Source organism: Cnephaeus nilssonii (genome assembly GCF_951640355.1).
Source record: "Cnephaeus nilssonii genome assembly, chromosome: 6".
In the NCBI taxonomy this organism is placed as follows: Eukaryota; Metazoa; Chordata; class Mammalia; order Chiroptera; family Vespertilionidae; genus Cnephaeus; species Cnephaeus nilssonii.
In genome coordinates, this window is record NC_137077.1 from 65,957,854 (window position 1) to 65,983,656 (window position 25,803).

The window sequence follows — 25,803 nt, forward strand, 5'->3', positions numbered from 1 at the left end:
AGAGTTCACTAGCAGAAGGAGGTGGCTCAGGCCCCCATCCCACACTTCCGGCTCTGTCTTAAATTCTGAGGGGTATAACTGAATCGGTATGGATATCTCAGCCTGCAAGCCAGATCTGTTACAATTTGTCCTCATTCCTGGCAAATAGCTCCCTGCTGACCACCCCTGCAGAAGGGTTTGTGCAGACCCTGGAAATAGGGCCATTTGGGGAGGGAAATTGAAGCCATTGGGCAGGGAAATTGTGGTCCTGGGTACTCAAAGTAGAGGTCAAATTTAGGGTGAGCATATTCCTCTAGCTATAAAAATATACAGATTTCTTGCACTATGAGACTAGAGGAGTGTCAGAGTCGGGCTAAAATTATATTTAAAGACCATCATGTATAAAATACTACCATACCAGATTCCAATACTTTTAAATTAAAAAGCCGTATGATGTTTGGACTTGGGGAAAATACCATAACCTGAGCTATTATTGTATGTCAATCCTTGGTTATAGGCATTCATAAAACATCTCAGTGAATCCTGACAAATAAAATTATCACCATCATTTTACAAGTGCAGAGACCAGGGCACAGAAAAGTCAGGGAACATGTTCCAGGCCACAAAGAGATATGGGTAAATTCAGGAGTTGAATCCGTCTGTCTGTTTACAAAACATGCTTTCTTTCCATTCCCTTAATTTATGATAGAAGAATTTCTGCCTTATCATACTTTTGAAATTTTATTTCACCCTCTGTTTGAAAATCCAACATTGGGATGTATTCATCACTATGCACAATGGTTTTATATTTTTGTCTCATAAAAAAATGCCTATAAACCCCAGCCGGTGTGGCTCAGTGGTTGAGCATCGACTAATGAACCAGGTACAGTGATGGCGAACCTATGACACGCATGTCAGCACTGACACGCGTAGCCATTTCTGATGACACGCGGCCGCATGCCGAGGATGAAACATTTGCGACTAGAGTCTTGGAGTTAGTTTTTTCCTCAAAGTGACACACTACCGGAGTTATGCTCAGTTTTTTGGCGAAGTTTGACACACCAAGCTCAAAAGGTTGCCCATCACTGAACCAGGAGGTCATGGTTTGATTCCCGGTCAGGGCACGTACCTGGATTGTGGGCTTGATCCCCAGTAGTGGGTGTGCAGGAGGCAGCTGATCAATAATTCTCTCTCATCACTGATGTTTCTCTCTCTCTCTCTCCCTCTCCCTTCCTCTCTGAAATCAATAAAAATATATCTTTTTAAAATGCCTATACAATGTTGGCTGAAGTGTTTGTTTTAAACATTTATTTAGTGTTATTCTGAGTTCTTTATAGAAATGAAATCACTTAATCTCACAACAACCCCATGAGGTAGATACCACTACCACCTCCATGTTACAGATGAGGAACAGTAAGGCACAGACAGGTTAACTCAGTGGTCAGCAAACTCATTAGTCAACAGAGCCAAATATCACCAGTACAATTGAAATTTCTTTTGAGAGCTGAAAACCGACTTCTGCGCATGGGCCACAAAGTTTCAATCGCACAGTACGTGCGTGCCTGCATGTGGTATTTTGTGGAAGAGCCACACTCAAGGGGCCAAAGAGCCGCATGTGGCTCGCAAGCCGCAGTTTGCCGACCACTAGGTTAACTAATTTCCCCACCGCACAGCTGGTGAGGAAGGAGCCGAGGTGAGCCTGAGCGCTCAACCACTGGGCTCCGATGCCTTTTGTCATTGTTATAGTTCCACACGGATCGCATACTGGCAGACAACTGCTTTATTTACAAAGCTCACATGTTTCTGCCATGGTCAAATCTTCATCTCGAGGGAATTTATCAGCTGACAGAATGAAATATAATTGTGCCCTATTTTCTAATATAGCCTATCTCCTAGTTATGTCTGTTCTGCATCAACTCTTTTAATTGCTCTCAGAACATCTAATGTAGAGACCCAGGCACCACATAAAATACAATGATGAACATCAAAATGCTGGTTTCTGGACACGCTCCAAACTCTAGCTTCCTTCTGCTCTCTTCAAACTGCTTCGTGCATGGGCTTCTCTCTCTTGCGGATCCATTTGGCTTTACACGTTGGCTCCTCCTTACCTCACCTCATTTGCCATTGATAACGTTCCTCCACTCTGCTCTCCTCATACAGAGCTGGCTTCTCCATGTCTCCTCTGAGCCCAAGGCCCTGTGTTCCATGCTCCCCCAGACTCCTAAGACACCTCAAGCATCTACAGTACTCCCAAGCCTGACTCATCTGAGAGGATCAAAAGGAAATGTGGGCAGTTCATCTGTTTTGACAAAAGACTAGAGAAATAGGTTTTGTACCTATAATTTATCTATTATTTATATCATTTGCAAGTCACTGTAACTCACACCACCCTCTAGCATGAGTGATTAGAAGTGATATTCACTTTCACATGTTTTTCTTCAATGACTAATTCTAACAAATGGAAATCACAGCATATTTGTGTGGCATATCTCAAGTTCTCTCACAAAAGAAGCCGGTATGTTTAACTTAAGTGACCATATGCATATCTTACAGATATTTCAACATCTGGCCCTACTTTGCAAAGGCTTAGTTTCACAAGTTACACCAGAAAGAATGCATTTAAAAACATAAGGCCCTGGATATCTATACGAAAACCACATCAGTGGGACCCTTGAAATTTTGTGTAAGTAAACATTAGGAATGTGACAAATTGCTAATTTCCTATGAAGGACTGTAAAATTCCAGCTGAGAACTCTGGGTTGCGGGTAGAGAGAAGAATAGAAAGAGGAATGGCTCGCTAACCTCAGAGCCCGCTCCTGCTGTCTAGATTTTGAATGAAAACATGTTGCCTGGAGGCTGAGACGTTATCATTGGTCTTTATAACTGTTGCTCTCACCCAAAGCCTCCATTTCAAGATGCTCATATAGAGATTGTAGAGCTCAGCACTCTGCTGGTGATAAGAACAAAGCCTCTAGCCCAGGGAAGTTAGAAATGTCTAACTGAAATCTACAGCATCGGACTTTGTCTTCATTATCAGAAAAACAAAGAAATAATGGTACCCATACAATAATCAGAGCACCCCAGGGAAGCAACAGTAATGTCAAGTAACAGCTTGGTACAGATGTCCACAACTCACCTTGAACTCTACTCTTAAATGAATCATGCTGAACCTATAGCATACCCATTTCTTACACCGTCTTTATCATAGGAGTTTGAAATTCAGATTTATTCCAAATTCCTGCTTACCTATCTATACTGACCTCTAATGTGTTCACTTTGTATGCTGTATTTTTACAACAGAGACATATTTCCACTGTCTTAGCCTATATAATAAAAGGGTAATATGCAAATTGACCCTAACAGCAGAATGACCACTCGACCAGTCACTATGAGGCACACTGACCACCTCTTGGTCCCTTTCCCCGGCTGGCAGGCTCCCATTGCCCGATGGCAAATGGGGAACCGGGGGTGGGTGGCTGGGTATGTGGGCAGTGCCAGGCCAAGGCCCCCAACCCACTGGTCACCCCACACACAGAGGGCGACCCGCAGCGGGGACAGGGCCAGCCAGCGGGCTGGAATGGCTGACCTCTTGGTCCCTCCCTCCCCTCAAACCCCCCCGCCACCAGCAGGCTCTGATTGCCTGATGGTGAATGGGGAACCGGAGGTGGGTGGCGGCAGGGGGCGAGGCCAGCTGTCAGAAGCCGGGGAAGATGGCCCTGATCGCAGGCCAGGCCTAGGGACCGTACCCACACACGAATTTTTGTGCACTGGGCCTCTAGTAATTTCATAATGAGGATTACTACTGGTTCGAGTACTTTGGGACATGTTATTAAAATAGAAGCCATGCACTTATTGGCATATTCATGTTTTGGTTTGTTTAAATGAGACATATTCTGTGCCATGAAAAGACAATGGTTATAGTTTTTTTTAAAAAGTGGGTATCAGTATTTCTTGGAAAAATAGCTGAGTCCAGGCTGGGGCAGGAAATAGGGAAGTGAGCCTGAAATATCTTATCATACCTAGTAGTGAAGAAGTTATCAAAGTTCTAAGGATCATTGTAAAAGAACTCAGGAGACAACTTTTAAGGATGCTCCCACTGGCCAAAGATGGAATAAATTATACATCAATGAAGATGAGAACTCTAATGGCATTTAAATGTATTAATGCATAACCTACTTAAAGAAAATACTTGCTTATTGCTGTTGTATGATACCAAAAACTTAACTCATCATTTTGAAATCTGCTGGGTAACGAGTAAGAAACATTTGTGCTGCCTTTTAAAATAAAAACTGGGTACCACTGTTAATCAATGAGTCAATGATACATTTCTCTTCATGGAAAACATTGTAGCTAATAAATAAAGGAAAAATAATAGAAATGTAATATCACTCGTTTAAAACTCTTACAGAACTAAGGATTTAGGTTCTTGAGTATCTGTTGCTACTAACATCATCAAAAGTAACATGTTCAGACATTATGTGCCTCCTGATGAGAGAACACAGTATCACTTATAATGTAGTTATACTAGTGGCCCAGTGCATGAAATTAGTGCAGGGGTGGGGGGAGGTCCCTCAGCCTGGCCTGCACCCTCTCCAATCTGGGACCCTTGGGGGATGTCCGACTAACCGGTAGTCGGATATCCCTCTTGAAATCTGGGACTGCAGGTTCCTAACCGCTCACCTGCCTGCCTGCTTGATTGCCCCTAACCACTCTGCCTGCCAGCCTGCTTGCTCCCAACTGCCCCCCCTCCACTGGCCTGCTCACCCCCAACTGCCCTCCCCCCGCTGGCCTCATGGCCCCCAACTGCCCTCCCCTGCCAGTCTCATGGCCTCCAACTGCCCTCCCTGGCCAGTCTCCCGAAGGTCTCCTGGTCTAATTAGCATATTACCCTTTTATTAGTATAGATCTGACAAAAGAAATAAGCTGAATTTTTTCAAGTTGCCAGATGTGACTATTAAATTAGAGTAAATACAGAGAATGGGGAACATGTTAATCTATATACACTGTGGGTATGACAATAGCAAAATTCAGATCGTGAAAACTGTGACAAGACAACACACACCAGTACATAAATTTCAAAGGGGAAAAAAAAAAGAGATAAAGATGGAGGGATAATCTAAATGTGAAAATGGATATAAAAGATATATCAGTGTGTGGGCACAATGTATGGGCCTTATCTGGATTCTGATTCAAACAGGGACATTTACAAAGCCATGGGAAATTTGAACCATGGATAGATATTTGATAGTCAATTAAGAAATTCTTAATGTTTTTAGTGTGATAATGACATTGTGGTTACATTTTTTAGAAGAATTATCTTTTAGAGATATATATACTAAAATATTTACAGTTGAAATGCTATATCCGAAATGTGCTTCAAAATAATATGGGCTGGGGAAGTTGGATGAGACTATGAACAGGAAAAGATTTACAATGGTTTCATGGCTATTGGGGTTAGATGATGGCGTTGATTACCCCTGTCCTGTTATGTGGATGTTTAAAGTTCTCCGTAATAAAAAGCTAAAAACAAAACCAGCCATTTCCTTTTTACATTCTACTCTTGATGTTTAATCAATTTTAAATATCCAAGGAAAGAAATTTATCAGGACTAACTTAAAAAACCAGCATATATTCATGCACTTCATTTACTATTTACAAAGGCGGCCCATTTTTTTAGAGAAAAGAGAAAGTACAAAGAACAAACCTTCTTTATTTTATCTATTTATATGCTCACTAACTTCACCTACGTATCATCTGTACTCATTATGGCTACTGGACATGGAGTGGAAAGTCAGTCTGTACAATAAGACTGTATTCTTATAGTTATTGTTTAATTAAGTATATCATTAGTTTAATAGAACAGAAATTTACCAACATTTAGTTACCAGCTGCCTGTTTACTAGAGATAACCAGGTAAAAAACAAAACCACAACTCTCTTCTGCTTATACTGCATTAGCCAGTTTTTAAATCAGTATACAAAATGATATTTTCCTTTGAACAATCTAAAATCGCACCACATTACTAAAAATGTCAGTTTTCCTACATCCCTGCCTGTCCTTTACTTTATTGCCTTTCCATATCTTATTTTTCCATTTTCCAATGTTAGATTTCACGTACCAATTTATTTGCTATGTCTTATGTCAATAGACTTTTAAGGAAAACATAAGAACTTGCTAAAATACTAAACCTGTTGATTAAAAGGTGGGGTGATGACACATCAAAATCCTAACTTTAAATTGCTGATACAAACCGAGTGGCTTAGTTTCACCTTTTCACGATTAAATACTACTTTAATTGTTTCCTTCTCAAGTTCTTTATGACCCATTGTTTCTTCTGTGGGTTTCTGAAAATAATCCTTTTCTCAGGCCTTTATCTTCTGACATCCCACCGTCCACCTGCTTCAACCCCAGATGTAAAGGTTACGATTCAGGGGCTTGGGCTTCATCCAGATGGAATCAGATCAGAATTTTCCCACAGGGTCCTAACACCAGGGAGGCCTGCATGATATACAACTAAGAATAATTATCCTTTAACTAAGGGGTATTTTTTACCTCTGTGATTGTTTTGCAACAATATCAAAATAGTTATAAATGTTTATCCTCACAGATCCTGAGGTGCTCTTTCGCGAGACATTGGCTCCTTTTTAATTACTGAAATAACCAAAGAAAGAACAAACAAACCCAAACAAGTAAATGGAAAATACATTTTCCTCCTCCTTTTATTTCTCTAGTACAGAGCCTATTCTCGTTTATATTTATATCAAGATCCCCTTTGTTGCATAAAATTGATAATTAAAAAAATAAAACACTTACCCAGAACAAGAAGTTGAAGATAAACATAGAATATTTTATACAGTTATTCACACCTGCCATGTCGGAAAAGGATCAGGAATCAGATGCTGAGAATTTAGCTGTTCGTTATATGATTGTCCGGCAATATGCTCAGGAGTAATTTGCCTGCAGAGATTTCTGTGTCCGCGGCTTCAGAGCAGAAATAGAAAGCAAAGAAGTGAAGGGGGGGGGGGGGGGTAATCTAGTTATTAAAGTGGATAAAAAATTAACCCACACATTTAAATATCTCAAGGGCTATCTATCTCTAGGCGAGTGTGTTCTTTTGCTTGTCATGGCTCTGGGGCACCAGGCCAGGATATTTATGATCCTTTTTCAAAAACTGCCTCCTCTAAAGTAAACAGATATCAAGTTAAGGGAGTGGCACTGAACCCGGGAGAGAATGGCACAGCGATACTAGGTTGTTAGATTTCAGAAACCACAACCTGACTTGCTTGCCCTCTGTTTCAACTATACGGAAGGAAATAAGGTTGCTTTGCTTTGAGATAAAGGGGCATTGTGTCTCAACTCATTTTTGCGTTGCATTTTCTCAAGAATGCAAGTTTCTTTCAGATGCAATAAAATGCATTTAGAATTCTGCCCAATCTGAAGGTTTAGACATAGCAGCCTTTTATCCTTAACCCCAGAATAGTGGTAACAGCCATTTCTTGTACCTGCCTTCCAAAGTTTCTAAATGTATTTCAGAACAATTTCATGGAGCTTCTTCAAATGCAACACAGTTGGGGGAAGTGCGGAGGGAGAGGCTGCCCTGCCTATCATAAGAACATTCCATTTTTATCTTTATTTCTTTACGATGTAAAAGGGGGAAAAAATTCTCAGAGAGTGACTCCCCTTATTGCATTCATTTTGTAATGTGTAGCCATTCTGATAAGTCAGTTTGTTTATAAGGTGGACACTGATAAGTTATGTCTATCAAAGCTCCTCACCACCAATTCAATTTCTGGATTCCGGGTCTCTTGGACAGAAAAAAAAAAATTTTTTTTTTTCAAAAAGAGAAGGTGGTCATAGTTCAATGACCATAGATTGTAGAGTTTGTTTCCAGTACTAATAGAAGGCAGCTGTTGCAGGTAAAGGCAAAATTTTCTGACCTAATTAGGGAGGTGTGGACTGCTTTTGTGTAAACAATTTGGGTCATGCTAGTCTCCACATCCTGCCTCTAAAAAGAAGGGTTCCCTGTCCCCCCACCACCGAAATAAAAGAACCCTGTACTTCAAAAGGTTTTTTTGGGAAAAAAAATAATTCTTTAAAATCTTTGTTATGTTCTATACAATAAGCAATCATGAACTTCTAAAAATATGTGAATAGTTGAAAGAATATTTTTCTAACTTTTACTGACATACAATGATGCTTTTGAAACAATCCCAGTACTTGATTATAAACATAATATGTTTTTCATGTATTAGTAGCAATAATATTTAGTGTCAAGGCCAAATTTAGAACTAATTTTAAAAAGTATTGCTTAACATTTAAATCACTAAAATTATTGGTGTTCTGTGCTGTTTCCTCCTAGAAAATGGAAATTATTTTGAAATGCTATTGAGATATCAGTACATTTAGGATTATCCACGGCTAAAAGAAGAGAGAGTTTTTAACTGAATGAAAAACCAAATGGATTTGGTTTTTATTTATCAAAGGAAACATGTAGGTTAAAATACTATTTTGTTGACAAGTATGTAATTGTCTACCAAATTTCAGTTTGGAATAGATTTTTTTTTATAGATACTGAATCTCCTTTAAAAAATTATAGTCTTTAGTTTAAATCATAATTGAACTCTGAAACACAAAAACCAATGGATGTGTTTTTCAGGAAAAGTACTCAATGTAATAGATTCCCCAGTCCAATTGAAAATTTATATGAAAAAGTTCACTCCCCTAAATTCCTGTCCCAGTAAGTTTGAGAAGACACATTTGCCCAAGCTAAATACCATAGAATCATTTTGCATTCCGTCTTCTTTCTTGTCTCATATCCTATCACACAATCTGTTGAGCTTCTAAATTTTCTTCAAATCTTTTTCTTCCACCTCATTCATTCACCGCTGTCATTATTCAGCCTTTTGTCATCTCTTACGTGAACCATTTCAATAGTATCATAATTAGTTTCCCTATCCTACTTCTCTCCCCTTTCCCCGTATTTGCCTAGCACTCTAGAATGTTCTCTCAGCTCTCTAGAATTTTCTCTTTTGCTTTCCATAATTCTCTTTGTAAAATACTTATTGATCATGCAATTTCCCTGATTAGGAACCAAGCTAAGGATGCTTTCCCGTTACCTACTGGATAAATTACAGGCTCAGAGTGACAGTGAAAGCACATGGCAGGCAGACCCCTACCACCTCCCAGAACTTCGTCTGCTCCTTTCTCCCCAGGCAGCCTCCACTCCTTGGCTCCAGAACTACAAACGTGTTTCACAGGACTAGAACATAGCTGGTATTTTATCCCTCTGTGCCATGTCATTTCTTCTGCCTGGAATATCCTTTCCCACTTTCTCTACCTGATAAGTTATTACAGACACTCCTCAGTGTTCAGTTCAAATGGCATTTCACCTGTGGCACTTCCTTACCTACTCTGGGAAGACCTTGCTTCTCAATACTCATGCCCATTATAAATTTGAAAAAAACCCACACACCTTTAGTCTAAAATTGCCATCCCTTGTAACACTGATTTTCCTCTCTGTCCTATGTGATCTTTTATGCCTGAAAGACCAAAATCCTGACCTACTTATCTCTATACTGACAGCAGCTGACATTGAAGATGAAGGAATATATAATTGCAGCCAAGATTCCCAGAAAGTTCCACTATGGATTCCTTCATAGAGTTATATGGAACCACCAACATGTTAGCCCTCCCCCATAAAAAAAAAAAGTAAGTTATCAGGTAAAGAAAAATAGTTTCTTAATTCAGGACTTGTCAAAACCTTAACTTGCTAATAGTTAAGAAGGTGGCAAAGTACATAGTGATTTCCAAACAAATGTGACCTCAGAACATATTTTTGAAAGATATATTCTTGGACCAGGGTTACAGCGCTTACTTAGAGAAACACTAACCTAGCCTTAGCCGGTTTGGCTCGGTGGATAGAGCATCAGCCTGCAGACCAAAGGATCCCAGGTTCAATTCTGGTCAAGGGCACATGCCTGGGTTGCGGGCTTGGTCCAACCTGCAGGAGGCAGCCAATCAATGATTCCCTCTCATCATTGATGTTTCTGTCTCTCTCTTCCTCTCCTTTCCTCTCTGAAATCAATAAAAATATTTTTAAAAAAGAAAAGAAAAGAAACACTAACCTAGACCAACCCTCACACTTTATACATGAGAAAGTAAGCTCAGAGGGATTGAGTAGCCCAAGTTCACAACACTGGCTATTGTCAGAGCGCTTTCCAGAAATGAGGCCTCATGGTGATCAGATCAGTATCCTTGCATCAACTATTTCTTGAGATAAGTCCTAAGATTTTGAGTCAGTTATCAACTTATCTTGAGAAATTGTGTTAACAGATATTTAACAGTAGAAGGTCATGGTAGAGAGGGATTGGAGAGTGTTAGTAATAAATCTTAGATCCAGGGAAAGACCAGGCCAAGAAGGAGAGGCAATGGAGAGTGGGGTATCACAAGAAATAACAACTGAAGGAAGGAGCAGAAGGAGAGTTTCAATAAATTTAGATAAAGTTTTCCGAATGCTTCCATCATGTCAATTACTATCACTCATAGGGAATGCACTAGGAAAAGCAGGATGAAGATTCAAGTATGATTAATCATGAGAACTCTCCAAGATGCAGTCTTATTAAACTGAGTTTTGATAGCAGTATGGGAACCCTGACAGGAAAAAGAGAGAGACTCCTTGTGCTCAGAGTAGAGAAAAGAGCATGAATAGAACCATCAGCTACCCTATGCAAAATCTGGCATTTTCTCTAAGTCACAAGCAAATCAGGCTTACCTTTGAGACTTGAACTAGAAAGCAGGCATATATAGTGGTTTATATTTTCATCATGACATCATGTTTCCTTCTACTAGATACACCCAATAATTCATTCAACAAATGTACTGAATGCCTACTATACTCAAGGCACTATACTAGGTGCTGGAGATATAGCAGTTTAAGAAACAAGACAAAAATATTTGCCCCATGGGGGGATTTTATTATCTATGTACACAAATATATTGGGTAACTAGATTTCCGAAACAAAAATATAACAATGAAGCTTTTGTTCCCAAAATCTAGTTACCCAATATATTTGTCTGTGGAGTAGGTACTGAAAAAAATCATGTTTCAGAGAAAATATTATATTCTTTTATTTTATGTACTAGAGGCCTGGTGCATGAATTTGTGCATCAGTGGGGTCTGGCCCACCCCCACTGGGGGAAGGGAACGCGGGAGGTTGGCCGGCTGGCCCTGCCCCCAATCGGGCTGGTTGGTTGGCTGGAGTGCACGTCATAGTGACCAGTCATTCCAGTCATTCCAGTCATTTGGATTTTATCCTATCCTAGAGGCCTAGTGCACAAAAATTGTGCACGGGGGTAGGGAGGTCCCTCAGCCCACCTGCACCCTCTCACAATCTGGGACCCCTCAGGGGATGTCCGACTTAGGCAGTTAGGTGTGATCAGGCAGGCAGGCGAGTGGTTAGGGGTGATCAGGCAGGTAGGCAGAGGAGGTTAGGGGTGATCAGGCAGGCAGATGAGTGGTTAGAAGTGATCAGGCAGGCAGGTGAGCAGTTAGGAGCCAGCAGTCCTGGATTGTGAAAGGGATGTCCGACTGCCGGTTTAGGCCCAATCCGCAGGGATTCCTGCGGGATCGGGCCTAAACTAGCAGTCAGACATTCCCTGAAAGGTCCTGGATTGCGAGAGGTGCAGGCTGGGCTAAGGGACCTCCCCTTCCCCCACTCAACCCCCCCCCCCCCCTGCACGAATTTCATGCACCGGGCCTCTAATATATAGAGAGAGAGATGAAAGAAAGCTTGTTGCCACTTAGATGTCAGACAAAGTTATTCACATTTGAAATTGCAAATATCCACATTTTTCTGTGAGGTACTATATGACAACAGGGTCTAGGGAGAGATGTGGTCAAAGAAATGTGAAGTCAGAGCCTGCCACAGCAAGGTTAAAGGGTACGATACAAAAGTTTCACACTTTCATTCCTCCCAAATATTGTCCAGGTGTGTGTTCGAGGAAGAGATAAGATGGAAAACCATTCTTTCTACTCATTTGGTCATTTGGAAATGTTGTAAAACCAGAAAGGGTTTTGTGATTCAGCTGGCAGACAGGCTTCAGCCTTAGGATTTGATCCGCAGTACTTCTATAGCTCTACCAGGGTAATTTTCCATTTGAATTGAAACTCAATTTGAGAAGGTGAGAGAGATAGAAGGACAGGGTGACAGAGAGACTGAAGAAACAGAACAACACAGAGAGGCTGCTTGCTTGTGACAGCCATGAGGGCTACCACACTTATCCAATTTTTGTCTAATCACTACCAAATCCCTCTAAGAGGAAGTTTTTATTTACAGACTAGAGGCCTGGTGCATGAATTCATGCACCAGTGGAGTCCCTTGGCCTGGCCTGCGGGATCGGGCCAAAACCGGCTCTCTGGCATCCCCCGAGAGGTCCCAGATTGCAAGAGGGTGCAGGCCAGGCCGAGGGACCCCACTGGTGCACAATCAGGGCCAGGGAGGGATGTGGGAGGTTGGCCAGCCGGGGAGGGACTGCGGGAGGGCTCCAGGGCATGTCTGGCCCATCTCGCTCAGTCCTGATCAGCTGACCCCAGCAGCAAGCTAACCTACTGGTTGGAGTGTCTGCCCCCTGGTGGTCAGTGTACGTCATAGCGAGCGGTTGAGCAGCCTTAGCGTATCATTAGCATATTACACTTTGATTGGTTGAACAGACGACCAGACGACTGGACACTTAGCATATTAGGCTTTGATTATATAGGATTGTTGTCACTCTATACCTATATGGGATCTTTTTTTATTGTATTGTGAATATTATATTCATTGTCTCAAAGGCTGGTGGAAGTAGCAAGAAAAGTGATGTTGAAGTTTCTCTTCCTTATGGCTGTTCTTATGTGTGGGTATGTAAGTGCATGAGGCCATGTGAAGAGAAAGATCTAGTATGCCTGAGCATTTCTCATTTTGAAAAATCACTTTTCTTATTTTTGGAAAATTGAGGTTGCTCACTTACAGTTTTTATGACCCCTTTTACAGGGACAGAGCCTTGGCTCTTTTCCTCTAGTTCAATGCCAGCATCCCTGAGACCAACATTCTTCTTATGCTGTATTTGAACACATGGTCTATCCTTCCTACCCTGTATGCTTATGGAGCCTGGCTTATAAAAACCTTCTGCATATTCCGACTGGGATGGGAAGCATCTGGTATGAAAACGATCCCTCTCCTTCCTTAGGATATTTTGAAATAATAATATCTACTTGTAGTATTAATTCCAGCTCAAAAAACGTGTGGCTTGGAATAGTCATGAAGTAGCAATACAGTGTCCATGAAGAATGGACTTCCAATAGTCTTCCTCTTTTATAGATATGCTTATTCTGAAATGTTCATCATTTGCACCTGGACATAAAGTGACTAATCATATATGTCACATAAGGAAAAGTATGAACGTGTGTATGAGAAAAAAACGTAGACTTTAGATCACCCAACTCTATTGTTAAGAGTTTATAAATAAAGACAGGCAAATGGTACAATGATTTCAAATGCACTTCTAGCCCTGATGGATTAAACATGCCTGTGAATTCTTATTAGGCTTCACTGCAGTGTTCATAGCCCTTTTATACTTGTAGCACTTACAGAAAGATGAGAAAGAGGCCAGCTTCTGGGTCAGGTCCTTGGCTCGGCAGCCCCTGAAACTCAGCTTTGCCAGCCCTTCCTAAAGTGATCTGCTTCTTAGGACTGATTCACCTTAAGTGATCTCACAGAAGCCAGACTGTCAATTTCTTAGTTTATCATGAGAAATGCACCCATCAAGCCTTCCAGCATAAGGTAGTGGCTGATCAGAAAAATCTTCTCTCTCCCTGTAAGAGCACCACAGAAGCCAGAGCATACACATATGGTTTCTTGGAGGATAGATTCAGTCAAAGAGTCAGTGAATGCACTGCTAGGCTTTGATAGGCTGATGAGTCTAGAACCACACCAGGGATCCAAAAGCCAAACCCTCCAAACAGCATTCTCGATGGGGGCAGCATTCCCTCACCCCCCCAAAAAAAATATCACTAATACGCCACCAAATTCTTTGTCCTGCTGGTTACCTTTCCTGAACTCTGTCCAGTCCAGTCTCCTCTGTGCTCACAGCCTATCCCCGGACAAGGGGACCTGAAAATTGACTAGACATCCGTTTACCAGACTGTAATTACAATTCAGTCCTGCTCCAAGATCGCATTTTAATTGCATTTTAGATATTTTTTAATTTCTTCACGTAAACATGACTGCTCTCTTGATCCATTCCTATAGATTTTACTAGTTGATTTCTCAGAGGTCAATCTTATTTTCCTTTTCTCTAAATTGGGATGTGTGGCCACATACAGACTATAATACTTATCACGAAAATAAAGAATACAAAACAGAGCTTTGTAATCACCAGCCCAGGATCACTGGATTCTCCATTTTTGTGCTGAATATTTGCCCGGTTGTTTGCTTTTTAAGTTTGAAGTTTAAATGCCAACCTGCTTTTCTGTGAGTTCTCTCTGAATCAGCCCTTTGTTTGGTCAGTTCACAAGGTACACAGGAGCTGCCAGGCATGGTTAGGCTCTGAGGTAACAGTAGTTAAGAGGCAGGGAAGTGACTGAAGGCCACCAACACAGAATTTTTTTAAAAAAAGAAGAAATGGAATGGGGTGGGGATGCTAATACTCTATTAGACACCAGCTTCTCAAACTGAAAGAGTCAACCAAGTGTTACAATGCATGTAACGCAGGCTTACCCTATGACTGGTCCGAAATAAACATAGACATTTTACTCATAATGTTAATTAGGATCTCACAAGTGACTAATTCTAAATTAGAAAGGTTTATTCATCCTCACACGGTAGGAATGTATTGCATGGCTATTCTGGTTCCCAGGGGAAAATTAAATAACAGGAAGTCACTGTGAAAGGTCATTGATCAGGAAATACCAAACTTCCACTTCGCACCTTTATAAGAAGCAACACAATGTACCCCAAATAAGCTGGCGAAAAGAGAAAAGTCAGACTCTGGTTTGAATTATTTTTAAACTGCTGAGAATACTATTCAGATTTCCTTGAGCACTTGGAAGACCTAGTTCTCTCTTAATGTAAGAAGGCAAAAGAAACTGAAATATTCCAGGAAACCTGTGGCTTAGCACCCAAGCCATAGTTCCAAAAACAAAAGGGCCTGGCTATATTATCTTCACTGTCATCCCACATGAATAGATCACCCCAAATTCAATTCATAACCAATAAAAGTATGTGTCTTTAAAAATACAATATTCACATGCAGTCATTTCAAAAACTGGGCATGAAATACACCATTTCTCCTAGAATTCCCTTCTAGATCCATTATTCCTTTATACTCAGCCACAAAACTGTCCTTCCCTGACTTTCCCAGTAATTCTCTTACTTGTTAACACCCTGATTGATTCTGAAATGCTTCATCCATAGGCCAACAGTGTGAGGAAATAAAAAATGTTTTCAATAAGCTACTTTTGGGATCACTGAAGGCCTATGGGTAAAACAAAGCAGAGGGGCTGTTTTGTTTTACACAGTCATGCTGACCTCTAATTTTGCCTACACTCATCATTAAACCTTCAGAAAATATTCCAAAGGAGAACTTACCGATAATGTTTTTATTATGGAAAGGACCCAAACACTTTCTGCGTACTAATTTATTTATACCATATTCATACTTGAGGTTTCAGAGAGCCAGGATTTCCCGTAAGTGCTCTGCTCTCTTTCCTCTCCACTCTTCATACTTCCTTAAATACGTGAGTATGAAGAGGTATTGTGAAGCCAGAAAAACTGGCCTAGCCAAGGCCCCTCAAAAAGGAATGTGCAAATCTGGGAACACATTCCAGGATTTCCAGCTACCAGTACAGGGCTTGATGTATCAGAAATATTGGCCAGAAATGTCAAGTTTCTTGAGAATCACTGATTCTCAGACAACCCCTAAGGAGCTGAGAAGGAAATAGTTCACAAAGCAATTCTCTGTGCAGTACAAGATTATGTCACTCCCAGGCTTTGAACCCCCTAATGGATTTCCATCACAATGAGAATGAAATCCGAAGCCACACAATCTGGGCCCTTGGCTGCCTCACTGGCCTCCTTTCCTCCCGCTTTCTCCCTCACTGAAGCTGCTCCAGCCACAGTGGACTCCTTGCTGGTCCTTGGAGTTGCTAAATGTATTCCCAACTCAGGGTCTTCCCATTTCCTCTTCTCTCTCTGGAATTCTCTTCATCTGCAGAGCTAGATGGTTTGTCCTCTCCATCCATTGCATTACATATTGATTTACTTGTATTATCTGCTTCCTTTCTGGAATCTAAACTTTAGGACATCAGGAACATTTTCTATGTTGTTCACTGCCATATCCCCAGAGCTCAGAATGTAGAAGGTGTTCAATGAATAGTGATTGAATGAATGACTAAATAGCATGTTATCTGAATATACCACCTAATGCATTTTAAAAAAAATAATAACAAAGAGCATCTTTGTTTGTATCCACCATTATATTGCTACTGCCTATGCCAGTGACTGGCAGATTATAACCACCATATGTGCTAGAATATAGCACTGCAAAATACAATTAAAGTCCAGGCTGCTTTCATGGACCTTATAGTCTGCCAAATTGAGATAGCAAACAAACAAACACACAAATAAATATGCAAGAAAAGAAACCAGAAAAATAAAGGCAGGATACTGTCTACAAAGTAACTGAGGGAACTATTTCACATTAAATGAAACTCTGACAGGGTAACACTTAAATTGAGTACTGCACCTGGATCAAATCATGGGGAAACACTTAACAAACCTAAACTGAGGGCATTCTACAAAAATCACTGGCCTAAATCATGTAAAGCATTATGGTCATGAAAGTTAAGGAAAGGCTAGGGAATTATTCCTTACTCAAAGAGCTAGAGAAAGACACAGCAACTTGGTGAAATGCGCGATCCTAAATCAGATCCATTATATAAGAGATGCTACTGGACAAATTAATTAACATGAATGGGTCACCAAACAAAAATACGTGAGGATTATATATATCCTTTCTGTAACTTTTCTGTAATTTTGAGATTATTTAGAATAAAAATAAATGGTTGCTGATGGGGTGGGGGGTGGGAGAGGGAATGAGGAACAGAAAAGTTAAATAACTTTCCCAAGGTCCCAAAGTATGTGATAAAGCCTGGATGTGAACTCAGGCAGTCTAACTCCAAACTACGTGTCTTCAACTACTCTGCATGCTGTTTCTATCAAATAGGGCATATAAGTGCTTAGCATAGTGCTGCATGCAAAGTAAGCTCTCAAGTGATATTCATTATTATTATTAAAAATTAATACACTGAATAAATAAATAGATAAATATTACAAGTCCTGCATGATAAGAAGGCAAAAAGCAGGGTAAAATAATTCCAGACAAAAGAAACAGCTAGTACAAAGGCCCTAAGGTGAGCACGAACTTGGCATGTTGGAGGGAAAAGGTTGGTGTGCGTGCACTATAAAGAGTTGTGGGGAGCATGGTTTGAGGTGAGATCAGAGGAAGTTCTTCAGGTCCCATCTGGTAGAGAGCTGTAAGCCAGGGAAAGGAGAATGAAGTGCATGTAAGTGTTACTGGATGTACAGGCAGGTGTTATAAGCCGAATCGTGCCCTCCCCCGATTCATTTGAATGTGACATCAGCAAGATGTTGAAGTAGGAAGCCCTGGGCCATGCTGCCCACAAACACACCACTTAAGCAACAATTCATGGGCAAATTTCCTTGATGAGAAATGTAGAAGCTAAGTGAAAGGTTCCTAAACAAGAAAACAGATTGATTAGCCAGTAAGGAGATTCAGGACATCCTTTCCCTGCAGTCCCTCCCTCTGATGCAAAGCCATGCGATTAGAAAGAGATCTCCTGGCACCCAGCTCTCCCAGGAGAGGGAAGGGTTTGGCTTGCCCATCCGGTGCTCCAACTGCTCTGAGGAGCCTCCCCAGAGAATCAACCTCAGTCTTGCCAGTTTGGGAACTTGGATGAGTCACCACAGTCTAGCAGCCTAAGAGAAAATGGAGATAGCAACTTGGGCTCACAGACACATAGCCCCACCTCCTGTTCAGCATAGACTGAGCAAATAATAAAGTCCAGCCCTCAGCTTTTCTGGGGAGAGAAAGAGTAGAGCCATGCGCAGAGCGCACCAACTTCTCTGAGGGGCTCCCCAGAAGACTGACCTCTGCCCTGCCAGTCTTGAAGCTCAGACAGGTTAACCAACCATAGTCTAGCAGTTTGTTACCCCAAAAGCACAGGCAACAGGAAGAAACAACTAAACAGGTGGAATAACAACAAACTGAAAACCTCCTGCAGAGCAAAGCAAACAATCAACAGAGTAAAAAGATATTCTACAGAATGAGAGGAAATGTTTGTAAATCATATAGCTGATAAGGAATTAATATTCAAAACATATAAAGAGTTCATACAACTCAACAAAAAAACTAATAACCCAATTTTTTTAAAATGGGCTAAGGATTTTAATAAACATTTTTCCAAAAAAGACATACAAATGACCAACAGATATATGAAAAAATTGCTTGTTATCACTAATCATGAAGGAAATGCAAATCAAAACCACAATGAGATATCACCTTATTTATGTCAGGATAGCTATTATTAAGAAAAAAAATGTTGGTGAGGATATGTAGAAATTAGAACCCTTGTACACTGTCAGTAGGGATGCAAACGGGCAGCCACTATGGAAAACAGTATTACAGTTCCTCAAAAAATTAAAAATAAAACTACCATATGATCCAGCAATCCCACTTCTGTATGTAAATATACCTAAAACAATTGAAATTAGGATCTTACTAAGATATCTACACTCCCATGTTCATTGAAGCACTATTCACAATGGCTAGGATGTGGAAACAACCTAAACTTTGATCAGCAGATGAATAAATAAAGAAAATGTGGTATAAATATAAAATGAAATACTATTCAGCCTTAAAAATGAAAATTGTGCAATATGTGACAACATTGATAAACTTTGAGGACATTATGCTAAGTGAAATAAGCTAGACACAGAAAAACAAGCACTGCATTATTCCACTTATTTGAGGTATCAGAAACAATCAAATTCATAAAATCAAAACCAGAATATTGGTTGCCAGGGTGTGGACAGAGGGGAAAATGAAGATTTATTTATTAACTAGGGGCCCATTGCACAAAGATTCATGCACGGGGGGTGGGTCCCTCAGCCCGACTTGCACCCTCTCCAATCTGGAAGCCCTCAAGGGAGCCCTCTCCAATCCAGGAGTTTCTGTCTGTCTTTGCAATCATATGAGCGAATTGTCTGAGACCCCAACCCAGTTTGTTTTGGTGCTCACAGAATAATAGAGGTCTTTTTCTTCTTTGTTCCATTGGTGGAGATTTCCTAGAAGTTGCAGGATATCTTCCCTTTAATTTTTCCTCAACACTGTGACTTTACTTACATCTCTCACCTTGCTTTCCCTCCATCCCCTACCCACAACAGTAACTTGCTCTAGGCTCACTTTGCTGTAGTGTCTAGGAGATTCCGCAACATGTATGCCACCAGAACTACTATTCCCAGCATTCCTGGTGCTCCCCGCACTCTGGGCTTCTGCTTCTAGTCCAGGGGCTGCCACCAGAACTACGATTCCCAGCATTCCTGGTGCTCCCCGCACTCTGGGCTTCCGCTTCTAGTCCAGGGGCTGCCACCAGAACTATGATTCCCAGAATTCCTGGTGCTTCCCGCGCTCTTGGTTTTAGCTTCTGGTCTAGGGTCTGCACAAAGGAAAAGGACTGCGAATTCCAGCTGCCCCCAGACCAGGCTGACAGGACTGGACACTCCAGTGGCATCCCCAGGATCCCGGCTGCTTGGAGCTGGTGTGCGCTCACGCTGGCCACAGGCTCGAAGCGGGCAGAGTCCCAGGGACGCCCACCCCGCCACCGGCCGCTCTGCACCTGCGTACATCTGCGATGTCCACAGGTCCACCATCTTTGTCAGGTTAATTTGCATATTTGCTCCTGATTGGCTGTGGGCGTCATGGAGGTACAGTCAATTTACATATTTGTCTATTATTAGTGTAGACAAGTATAAAGTTTCCCTTAAGTAAGATAAGTAAACTCTATAGATGTGTTTTACAATATTGTACCTATCCGATCTAATAAAGAGGGAATATGCTAATTGATCCTCACGCTGTCGCAAAGATGGAGGCACCCACAGCCAATAAGGAGGGAATATGCTAATTGACTGCTCCGCCCTCAAATATGGCGGTGCCCACAGCCAATAAGGAGGGAATATGCTAATTGATTGCCACGCCCTCAAATATGGCAGAGCCCACAGCCACAAGATGGCAGCGTCCAGTCTCCTCAGCCCCGCCGGGGTGGCAGGCATGTGGCAAGGCTGGGCCCACCTCCAGGCGGGTCCGGCCACTCTGCGTGCCTGCCTCTGGATTCCCCCTGTCCTCTCAGCCCCCCAGCCACCCAGGGCCAACCCGAGGCACAGGCAAGCCTCAGCGCCCCCAGCGCCACCCGAGGCTCAGGTAACCAGGGCCAGCCGAGGCTTGCGCTGCCGGCAGTGGCAGCAGCAGAGGTGTGATGGGGCGTCACCTTCCCCTGATCACCCGGTTGCCTTCTGCCCCTGAGGGCTCCCAGACTGTGAGAGGGGGGTAGGCTGGGCTGAGGGACCCCCGCTCCAGTGCATGAATTTTCATGCACTGGGCCTCTAGTCTTACCTTATAATAGAGAAACATGCAAATTGACCACACCTCCGCTATGCCCACGATTGGGCCGGCAGGAGGCTGGGGGCGGGACTCCGGGTGGCATATCCGCCGTTGAGAAGATCAAGATGGCGGTGCCCAGTGGCCGGGCCCATGCCGCTGCTCCCGGGGGTGCCTGGGGCGATCGGCACCCCGGGGGGGTGTGGCCGGACCCAGGCCGCTGCTCCCGGGGGTGCCTGGTGCCATCGGCACCCCGGGGGGGCGTGGCCGGGCCCATGCCGCCGCTCCCGGGGGTGCCTGGGGCAATCGGCCACCTGGGGGGGCGTGGTCCGGCCCCTCCCACCCCTCCAGGGGGTTCCGGGTTGATTGGCCACCTGGGGGGGGGCTTGGCTGTGCCCATCCCGCCCCTCCCGCCGATCCCGGGGGTCCCAGGGGCCGAGGCTTTCCGGGCCTTGGGCACCAGCGGGGAGCCTGCACCAATCGCAGGAAACCACTGGGGGTCGGCTCCTGTGATCCTTAGCAAGGATGTTGGGTGCCGCGGAGCCCAAGGCCACCGCCCGGGGCCAAGCCCCGACCCTGAAAAAGGCAGAAGGCGGTGGCCACAGCCAAGGCCTGGGTCCCTGGTACCGGCAGAAAACTGGTGCAGGCAGCCAGGTGAATGAAGGTCTATTGCACAAATCTTCGTGCAAACGGGCTACTAGTATTCAATAATATTGTATTATTATACACTTAAAATTTGTTAAGAGAATAGAGCTCATGTTGTATTCTTACCATAATAAAATAATAGGTAAATAAATGAAATGTGTCTATATTTGGACAAAGGTCTTTAAAGAGATAAAATTAAGTCATTAATGTTGACCCCAATCCAATAAGATTAATGTCCTAAGGGAAGAGGAAATTAGGACACAGGCACAAAGAGGAAAGACCATGTGAAGACATAGAAAGAAGACAGCCACCTATAAGCCATAGTTAGAGGCCTGCTGACAACTTGAACTCAGACTTCTAACCTCCAGAATTTTAAGACTAATTTCTGCTGTTTAAGTCACCCAGTCTGTGGTACTTTCGTATGATGGATCTAATAAATTAATACAGAAGTTTTAAGCAATTAAAGTGACATAATGAAGTCACTTAGGCAGAAAATGATGGTAGTTGATCTAAGGTAATAGGAAGTGAAGTGACTGGATTCAAGACAGCTTTAGAAGAGAAATCAACATTGGGGATGGGAGAAATAGAGGAACACGGAAGCCACCCAGACGGCAGCATGAACCACTTGGTAGACAGTGATGCTACCAAGATGCAGGAAACTGGGGGAGGAGGAGTTCTTACAATTTGAGATCACCTATCAGACACTCAAGTGGAGATGTTAGGTGAACAGTTGAATATATAAATCTGGAATTGATATATAAATCTGGGCATCCTTGCTACATAGATGTTTAAAACCAAAGTACTTTATAAGGTTACTTAAAGAGAAGGCATGGATAGTTAACATCAGAACCCTGACCCAGTTCCTGCAGCATGTCAATATTTAAGGCTTAACGGTGGAGTAAGTAGATAGGATTGAAAAGCAGTTAAAAGTGAGTTAAGAAGAAAATTAGCAAAGTAGTGTCCATGAATCAAGGTGGAAAAAAGTGTCTTAAGAAGAGAAGAGAGTGGGACAGCTACCAAGTGCTGTTGAGAGGTCTAGTGAGCTGAGAACTCTCAGTTACCACTGGTGTGGGTAGTATGGAGATTACTGATATCAAAGAGAGACTAGTCTTAGTCACATGGTGAGAACAGAGTCCAAATGGAAAGGGATGAAGAAGAAATGAAAAACATGAAAGTGAAATCACTTACTTTAGGCAATTATTTTAAGTGTCACAGGAAAGGGAAGCACTCAGTATATGGAAGCTGCGATGACATATAGTTCTACTGGAAATTTCAGAGGGATCTGGAAATTTGACCCCATATTAATTAAATGGAATGGTTTCTGACCATTTGTACAGTTAAGATTATGAGGTTGTATCATCTAGAATTAAACTGTTCATTGAATCTATGAAAACCTATATGAAATCATAAATGCAGATTACAGCTTAGAAAGTGGTCATTTAAAACAGAAAAAAATAGAAATGTAGGGTGTAAATGAAAGTTCCACAGGACTCTTTTGAGGAATTAAAGGTAATTTTATTCTGATCTGATTTGCAAATCAGAGAACATAGTCTTCGGCATGAACCAAGGACATGCTCTAAGATGGGAAGAATAAAACAAGTGTTTTCAAAGTGAGAGTCAAAGAAATGAGTTGCTAGGAAAATAAGACCATAAACTTATCATTCATTTTTGGTTTGGTGGGTGTAACTGGGCTTTCAAGGGTCTTCTGACTCAGTGGTCAGCAAGCAAGGTTATAAGATGAGAATAGTGGATCGTTTCAGTTCACTCATGTTCAGCAGATCTGACCAATAGTTGGAGTCGAGTCATAAGACATACTAGGTGTACCAGTTAATAATGTCAGATTTTTTAATCAAAGAAAACACGATAATTTCAAGAGAAACATCAAAAGTGCTTTATTCAAAGTAATGTTCATCGCTAGCTACACATTTCCCCCAATTTTCAGGTAATTTGTGGATACAGTCCCAATAGAACTTTTCTTGTTTTGAGGCAAACCATTCAGAGACCCAATTTTCCACTTCTTCGTATGTTCTGAAGTGCTGCTCAGAAAGTGCGAGTGCCATCGTTCAGAACAAGTGGTAATCTGAAGAAGCAAGGTCTGGTGAATACGGGGGTTGAGTTAACACTTCCCAGGCAAGATCTTTTAATATGTCTTTAACTGGTTTTGAAGTGTATGATGGTGCGTCATCATGAAGCAAAATTATTTTGCCATGTCTTCTGGCCCATTCTGGTCATTTCATGATCGAAGCATGGTTCAAATTGATTATTTGTTGTTGGTAGCGATCAGTATTAATGGTTTCACCTGGTTTTGGAAGCTCATAATACACCACACCTTCCTGATCCCACCAGAGGCAGAGCATTGTCTTCTTTCCAAAGCAATTTGGCCTTGCAGTCAATGTTGATGGTTGGCCTGGATCAGTGGTCAGCAAACTGCGGCTCAGGAGCCACATGCAGCTCTTTGGCCCCTTGAGTTTTTAGCAAAGGCCAGCTTAGAAGTACTCTAATTAAGTTAATAACAATGTACCTACCTATATAGTTTAAGTTTAAAAAATTTGGCTCTCAAAAGAAATTTCAATCGTTGTACTGTTGATATTTGGCTCTGTTGACTAATGAGTTTGCCGACCACTGGCCTGGATCAACCCATGATTTTGTGCATTTGGGATTCTCAAAATAAATTCACTTTTCATCACTAGCCACAATTTGATGCAAAAAAGACTTTCTTTTGTGCCATTGAAGCAACATTTTACTGATGACTTTTCAGTTTTCCATTTGTCTTTCGTTCAGTTGACGTGGCATCCATTTTCCTTCCTTTAAAATATTTCCCATGGCTTGTAAACAATTGGGAATTGTTTGCTGAGCAACGTTTAATCTTTCTGCAAGTTGCTTTTTAGTTTGACACGCATCTTCATCCAACAATGCTTGTAATTGTTGGTCTTCAAACTTTTTCGGTTGACCTGGACTTTCTCTGTCTTTCACATCGAAATCATCACTTTTAAAGCATTTAAACCAGCATTCACAAGTATCTTGAGATGGAGCATGTTCACCATAAGCTTCCCGAAATATACAATAACTTTTTCTTCAAAATAATGAATTAAAATTTCCCGCAAATGCTCTTTTTTTTGGCACGAAATTCAACATTTTTAAGTGTAAAATATCTATGATGTTAAACACCTTCAGCAAATTTGACATATGAAGTTTTGAAGCTTGCTGTCAATACAACAAAATAGCATACATATCAAATTGCATATATATCAACATAAGTGTAACTCCATCTATTGAAAAAAATCCTCATTATTAACTGGTACACCTAGTAGTCAGCAGGGGAAGAGGGTTACGAATGCCAGAGACTAATGCCTCGGTTTCCCATGAAGTCTGGTAGACAAGTTATGTGGTAAAATGAATAATGCAGGGAATGCAGTTCTTTAGGTAGATAGATTCAGAGTTTAAACTGCAAAATGGTCTAGTCACTCCAGCAGGGTCAGAGACCAAATTGCAGCAGGGTTTAGATATTAGATCACAAAATTATGATATTAGAATTCTCAAGGGTTTCTTGGATAATAACATCCTCTAAGCTCTTAGGTAAATCTCTCTAAAATGCTTCAGTAACTAGAAATTGTACCTTCCATAATAGATATTAAAAAGCATTACACATCTTACCCTTTTCCTGCTTTAGATTTTCCCTATTCTTTCTTTTTACCCCCTGTTAAAATTTCACCCTACTTATATATCTAATTTCCAATCCCCTGCTCCAAGTCCATATACACCTCTCTCTTCTCTGTCTTCACTATCCAAAAAATTGGTTTTCTCTCTGTCTTTTTGTTGTTGTTTGCTTAAATGTTGATTATATCGATTTGTTTATGCTTTTTTGTGAGATTGTTTTGCACATTCTTTTTGTTTTGTTTTGTTTTCTTGTTTGATTTGTTTTTGTTTGTTTTTGTTTCTGTTTTCCCTTGCCTCGCTTGATATTAGTTGTTGTTTGTAGTTTGTATTAATCTCCAGGTACTTGTTGCTGGCATTTGTTGGGATTAGTGGCTCTTCTATTGGAGTTTTCTCCCCATATATATAGTTTGTTCCCCTTTTCTTTCTTATTCTCTTTTTTTTCTCTCATACCTTTTTTTTCCTTTTCCCAATTTCATTTTGGCACTCCTTTCTTTTTTTCTCTCTCTCTTCTTTTTTCTCTTCTATCCCCTAATTTGCCTTTCTCCGGTGGTCACCTTTATTTGGGGTTATTAATATCGTGAATACATTCCTGTTCAGTGCCTTGTGTGCTGTACCTGGTTGTGTTGTATTTTGTGCCTTTAAATCAATGCAGGAGAGAGAGAACTACATAACCAGACATCCGGAGAAGAGAGACCATGGGGAGACAAAGAAACAGCCCGCATATGAAAGAAAAGCAGGCATCACCAGAAAAGGAAGTAAAAGAAATGGAGGCAAGCAACCTGTCAGAGAAATAATTCAGAGAAATGGTCATAA

General features: G+C 41.5%; 1 protein-coding gene across 2 annotated transcripts in view; it reads right to left on the reverse strand.

Moving 5' to 3' along the window:
• Positions 1-25,803, reverse strand: part of TSPAN8 (tetraspanin 8) — a 62,701-nt gene that overhangs the window by 29,471 nt on the left and 7,427 nt on the right. The window contains exon 2 of one of the 2 annotated variants that reach the window (XM_079775785.1): positions 6,793-6,960. The exons of the other annotated variant lie outside the window; for it this stretch is intronic. Within the exon in view, the coding sequence (XP_079631911.1) occupies positions 6,793-6,852 (60 nt within the window). The 5' untranslated portion in view covers positions 6,853-6,960. The remainder of the gene's footprint in view (positions 1-6,792; positions 6,961-25,803) is intronic. 2 annotated transcript variants of the gene reach the window in all.